The sequence below is a fragment of the Bidens hawaiensis genome, unplaced genomic scaffold (genome assembly GCF_021521415.1).
Source record: "Bidens hawaiensis isolate Kalapana, Puna unplaced genomic scaffold, B.hawaiensis_p1.1 tig00003870_1, whole genome shotgun sequence".
Lineage (NCBI taxonomy): Eukaryota > Viridiplantae > Streptophyta > Magnoliopsida > Asterales > Asteraceae > Bidens > Bidens hawaiensis.
Window position 1 is genome coordinate 1629856 of NW_027491224.1, and position 6596 is coordinate 1636451.

At 33.4% G+C, this 6596-nt stretch overlaps 1 protein-coding gene across 1 annotated transcript; it reads left to right on the plus strand.

The window, feature by feature from the left end:
- The first annotated feature begins 1438 nt into the window (after nt 1–1438).
- Nucleotides 1439–4838, plus strand: LOC143624558 (uncharacterized). The gene is made up of 3 exons (XM_077095170.1): nt 1439–2239; nt 2992–3092; nt 4126–4838. The coding sequence occupies exons 1-3, from the start codon at nt 1686–1688 to the stop codon at nt 4776–4778; spliced, it is 1308 nt and encodes a 435-aa protein (XP_076951285.1). The 5' UTR covers nt 1439–1685; the 3' UTR covers nt 4779–4838.
- The last annotated feature ends 1758 nt before the right edge of the window (nt 4839–6596 follow it).

A 6596-nucleotide genomic window follows, 5' to 3' on the forward strand; every position in this document is an offset into this window, starting at 1 on the left:
TGTTTGTTCGTTTAATAAACTAACTAGACATGGACAAAAATATTTTGTTCGGTAAGCTTAACAGAAGAACAAGGACAAAGAATTCATTCATTCAATAGTGTTCGTGAACGTTTAGTAACGACCGTTTAATAGGGTGGGGTACGTTGACATTCCTTAAAGAATGAAGAATATGAAACTTGTTTCTAGTTAAACACTAGAAATTGTGGATTTTGAAAACCGAAACATTATTTTGGTATAATTATGTGTTTGGTTACTCTGTTAAGTGTTAACTATTTTTGAATATCATGTGGTTTGATGTGCATTAGTGTTTATGCTAAGTATTTTGATTTGTTTATGTTTGTTTGTCAATTAATGTTCATTAGTGTTCATTGGTGTCTGTTTGTTCATTAGTGTTCGATTGTCCATTAGTTTTAGTTTATAGTACTAATGAACGAACACAAATGGACACGGACAAATTCAATTCATTAATGGACGGACACAGACAAAATTTTTTGTTCGGTAGGATGTTCATGAACCGTCCATTTTTTTCGAAAAAGCATAACGGACAAACACGAACAAGGTCTTGTCCGGTTTGATTCGATCCGCTTACAACCATATCTCCATCAATATAATTACACTACAAACACTATATTTTCTCTCTTTTTTAATTAAATAATATTTTTTATACTTTTATCATTAGTTTTTCTCTCTTCTCTACTAAAAAACATTTTAAAAAAAACATTTAAAAGTTATTGAGGATGAAAAGTGTTTCTTCAAATTCACTCTTAAACAGTAACCTTTTCTCTTTTCTTCATTTACAATTACTCCGTACAATATAAGGAACCCACTCTTATAAATGTAAAGAATCTATTGTGAATGTTAACATATAAATTAAGAGACCAAACATAAAACATGTATATTCATTGCTTCAAGTAAACAAACTTCAAATATTCTATTTAATTGACAATAACATGTCAAAAGCCGTGAGTTGTTACCATGTGTTCATGCATTAAGGATATGAAGATATTTTAGTGATTTTTTTGAAAGAGAAGAGAAAGATCAATTACAAACACAAGAGATCCAAACAAAACAAAGTGAAGAAAATTATAAATGGAATTAAACGACCAAAGATATTTTAATAACAGAGATATTAATTAGACACTTTCTTCATAAGTTTAAGGGAACCCTATTTACCTTGTTGCTCGTATGCTATCAAAAAGACGCACCACTTTTAATCTATTGCCCGAATCAATCACTCTATGCAAAGAACATATCATTTTCTTTCTTCGGCCCAAACGAGACTCGAACTTGTACAAAACAAGCTACAATGTTAACTGTAATAAACACATCACGTGCACAATTAATCTCAAAACTCTTAATTACTAACTTTAAAAACTCCAAAGATCTCTATCTAATTGAATCTTATATTATCTTCATTCTTCATATTGTTTCAATATTTGTACCTAAAGAAAATAAAAATGATATAGCAATAAAACTGTAAAAGAATAAATTAATATATAGTCCCACCCTCTCCATTGCTCGGTCAATCTACCCCCCTTCTTGGATCCCATCCACCATTAAAGGCCACAAAACACCTTCACCAAGCATCTCTCTCTCTCTCTCAATATATATATATCTATACAATATATATCTATATCAAGAACAAGAAGATTATAATCTTCTTCCATCTTCAAGCTTCTCTTTTCATGGCACTTCTTACTTCCTCATCTTCCTCCAAACCCAAAAATGCACAACCAACAAAACACACCACCAATAAAACCACACAACACCAACAAAAACCTAAACCTAAACCAAAACCAAAACCTAACACTAAATCCAAACTAAAACAACAAAACCAAACATCATCTTCATGGGATCAATTCAAGAGCTTGCTAACTTGCAAACTAATAGATGTTGTGGGATTAAGCAAGGTCCACGACCCGGTTAAGAACCCGAACAACGGGTACTCCAAGTTGAGTTCTTGCAGCTCCATATGTAGTTTTAGAGATGTTGTGCATGGGAATACACGTGTAGTTCATAGAGCTGATAACTCGCCGGAAAGTAGCTCCGTTGGTATGGATTCCGGCCTTCTTAGCCGGAAAAAAGCGGTGACTGACGGCGGGTCTTCTTCTTCAAGGTCTTTAGCTAGTTCTGTAAGATCCACTGGTCACGGAAGTAGTTACTCGTCTTCTTCAAGAAGCATGCAGTTTAGAAAGCTTTCTGGATGTTATGAGTGCCATGCCATTGTTGATCCTTCAAGGTCTATCTCAATTTCATAATGTTAAAGTTATTATTACCACTACCACCAACCACTAATTCTAAACTAAAAATAATTTAGACAAATGATATATATATATATATATATATATATATATATATATATATATATATATATATATATTCTTTCATTTGTTGTGTTGTCATTTTTATTTGAACTTGCTTGGGTAAATATATCGTAGATTTGATTATTATTGTTCCAAAAACGTGTTGTTCCGGATACGCAAACCGGCCCACGTCAGACCGTCCCAGGCCCGTCATGTGAGAGGTAAATCAGCCTCACTCAGCGGCAAGGCAATTGGCGTTTAGGATCGGTTTCGAACCCACGACCTCTAGGTTATTGTTCCAAGTCTTACGCCCCCTTAACCAACTGAGCTACACGGCGGGGACAGATTTGATTATTATATGCTTGTGTATTACTGTTTAATTATCGCACCTTATTAATATTATTATTTTTTATTACAACAATCAACATATAATTTATACAAAGGATTTATAGATTTTATTTTCATTTTCTGGCTTGCTGTTTTATTTACTTGTTTAAAAAAACAATTTGTAGATTTAATTAATAAAAAACTATTGTTATTTTAAGTACGGTAATTATAATAGAAATTATACAAAAGGTTTATAGATTTTTATTTAATTTTTGTGTTTGATCTTTGTAAATTTGTTTGGAAATATAAGTTGTTGATTTAATAATTAATTAATATATGTTCGTGATCTTAATGTGGGCAGGTATACGATACCAAGAAGTACCATTTGTGTGTGTTCTCAATGTGGGGAGGTATTTCCAAAAATGGAGAGCTTGGAACATCATCAAGCTGTTAGGCATGCTGGTAATTTACTAATGAACATATTATTGTTTTGTTAATTAAAAACTAAATTAATTAAGCGTTATAATACGTATATAAACATCCATCATATATATATTTTCCACAATTGTTTTTTAAATATATATAATTCAATAATATCTAGTTGCCATTTATGATAATCTGTCACATGACACGTCATAAACACAAATAATGAAGTGAACATAAGAGTCCCGTGAGGTCCATTAACTATCCAAACGTGGACCATTACACCAGTAAAAGTTTTTATTAATTGAGGTTATAAAGGCATTGCATTATGGTAGTTTCATCAAGTAAATATTTTATTAACATATATAGCACCCCCCAGATGGAGGCGGTACCATCCAGCCGTTGACCAGTAAAAGCTTTTATTGATTTTAGTAGCGGAATCGAACATAAACATTTTAACTATCTCTTGTTAATAGTTATTCAAGTGAAATATATGAAAATTTATACGATTATAAGAATTTGATAAATTACAAATTTATTTTTCTGTTTATAACTTCTTATAGAAAGAATGATTATCATTTGATTATTATGGTTTTCGAACAAGAGTCAAGAGTATATACATGAGAAATTGATTCAACTTGGTTCTGTAAACGTACTGATAGTACTCCAGTCTCGAACTCACGGTCATGCGTAGTTTTATCTATACTTTTAATTTTTGTAAGAGTTTATTTAATGTTACTGGGGTAACAAATAAAATTGATACTAACTTAGTTAATACCGTTTTCCATCCATATTTAACGGGTTGAAATAGCTGGTTGATATTAAATATGAGTATATATATTTTGCTACATTTCATAAATTAATAAATTTTATAACACACAATAATAATAATAACAAAAAAAAAAATAAAAAGAATAGAGGACAGACTTGATAGATCACCCACCGACACCAATATATACGGAGTAAATAATAATCTAAAATATGAAAGGTACATATTTAGGGCATTAATTGCACTTTGCATACTTAACAGGACCATTTATATGCTTTAATAATTCATTTAATTTTGTTACAGTCTCAGAACTGGGTCCGGAAGATTCGGGTCGAAACATAGTGGAAATAATATTCAAATCCAGCTGGCTCAAAACTGACCATCCGATCTTTACAATCGAGCGGATATTAAAAGTCCACAACACACGTCGGACCATCCAACGTTTCGAGGACTGCCGTGACGCGGTCAAGACACGTGGCACAGCCACAGCCTCTCGGTGCGCCGCAGACGGCAACGAGCTCCTCCGCTTTCACTGCACGACCATTGCCTGCTCTCTTGGGTCCCGCAACTCCTCCAGCCTTTGCGCCAACGTCCCTGGTTGCGGGGTGTGCACCATCATCCGCCACGGGTTCCAGAGCCCCAAATACTTTGGAACCAATGGCGTAGAAGGTGGTGCAAAGGCTGGCGTGCGGACAACTGCAAGCAGTGGTCGAGCGCATGATTGTCTAGGGGTTGATAGTCATGGACGGAGGGCGATGTTGGTTTGTCGGGTTATCGCAGGGAAAGTGAAGCGTGTGGTAGAAAACGCGCCACGGGAAGAGGACGGGTCGTATGATTCGGTGGCAGGCTATGGGGGGTTGTACTCTAACCTTGAGGAGTTGTACGTTTTTAATCCGAGGGCAATTCTTCCATGTTTTGTGGTCATATACAAATCCCCAGAAAGCTTACGTTATTAGCAAGACTAGTATTAGTTTTTTTTTTTTTATTTGCAAGAAAATCTCTGTTAGATTAATATGTATATATTAGAGTGTGTGAATTTAGTTTAGAAATATTTATTTTAATTAAGAAATATGTATTTGTGAGTTTTTATTAAAATACAAAAGACTTTAAACAATTATGTTTCAAATATTGTGTGAATTTAGTTAAACTTTTAAACGTGTCAATATCTGATTAACAATTATGTTTCAAATATTGAAAACTGTTGTGAACTTTCTTCTTTCTTTTAATATATGAAATTGTAAAATGTATTATGAATCTGAATCGATAGTGATGATGTCGGGTTCTTTGTCATCAAAATAGTACTTTAAACTTGATTAGAAATTTTGGTATGCGGAAATCTTGTTAAATCGCTTTTTTTTCATGCAAAAATACAAAATTCATGTTGACTCCTTTCATCCTTGCGCAAAATACTTATAACAGACAATTACTGGTGTATGAGGTTTGACGTTAATTAAGGGTGGCCCGGAGGGGGTGCGAGCCGCACCTTCGACCGGGGCACGTAATTCTCGGGGACCAAAATTTTTATATATGTATATATCTTTTTCAATAAAGGATCCCAAGTTAATTGGCATCGTCCATTGGTCGATTCAGTCGTTAGTTTTGATGTTTAAAACTCGCTGGAAACTTTTGCCAGAAATAAACTCTAAAACATACTACTGTAATTTGAAGGTGATGACTCAAGTTTGAAGAAATGATAGAATGACCATTTATTTAGATTTCAAAATTAAATCTATTATTTACATACTATGTCTTTTTATTTTGCTTTAGTTATATTTTATCCTTAACTTAATAACTTTTATTTCAACAACATTCCAAATTCTTTAAACAAGTTCAAAAAATTAAATTTATATTACATTAACTATATTAATTATCATAAATTTTGAATTAATAAATCATATAAGCATTCAATTTTAGGGTTTCGAAAATTGGGGTGTTACATTAAATACTATATATCAGTTATGTTTATTATTATATTATTAATCATCGTTTATAAAAATTAGTTTGTGAAGAAACACGAAATCCCCCATTTGGTCTAATGGCTTAGTCCAAAGGAGATGATCTGGTATTAATTCCCATGATGAGTTATATTCCTTCTTGGTGCAAATGAGTAGCACACCTACAAAACTTTACACCGTGAGCTCGTTACGAGAGAATTGGGGGGGGGGGGGGGGTCCTATCGTAACCACCACCCGGCGTGTGAATCGGTATACTATTTGTGATAAGTATTATGAGAGAGTTGAGAGTATTGGATGCCAGATCCTTTACCATTTAGAGGCACGTTGGTATTAGTTGTTTAAAGGGAGAGAGAGAGGTTGTGGCCAACTGCAATCATTCTTTTCATCAATCATATCCCTTGCACGTGTGTTCTAGGGAGTTGGTGGGCATTGTAACACCCCGGCTAAAGCGGAATACACCTGAGTGTGACGTACAGATGTGACACTATTAAGTGATAATAATATCATTAATTAATTTAAACACCATGTACACAAGTTTGTAAAAAGAAATACAAGGAAAAATACAAGAACAATTAACAAATTGCCCATTTATTATTATAACCTAAGTTCTAGTGTCCTCATCACGGCAGCATTCTCTAAATAAGGTACATGTAGCATATATATAAAATAATGTCAACTAAATGAATAGTTGGTGAGTTCACACAAGTTTTGATATAAGTACATAAAAATCTACAATTCCATGAACAAGTGTAAATGAGCAAGTAAAGTCCTTTTCAGTTGGGATTGTGCACCAACGTACTCATATAATAGCGCAAGTAA

Coding starts and splice junctions, on each gene's coding strand:
- LOC143624558 (XM_077095170.1), top strand. CDS start 1,686: ATGGCACTTCTTACTTCCTCATCTTCCTCCAAACCCAAAAATGCACAA. Junction 2,240..2,991: donor GCCATTGTTGATCCTTCAAG/GTCTATCTCAAT, acceptor TAATGTGGGCAG/GTATACGATACCAAGAAGTA. Junction 3,093..4,125: donor TCAAGCTGTTAGGCATGCTG/GTAATTTACTAA, acceptor ATTTTGTTACAG/TCTCAGAACTGGGTCCGGAA.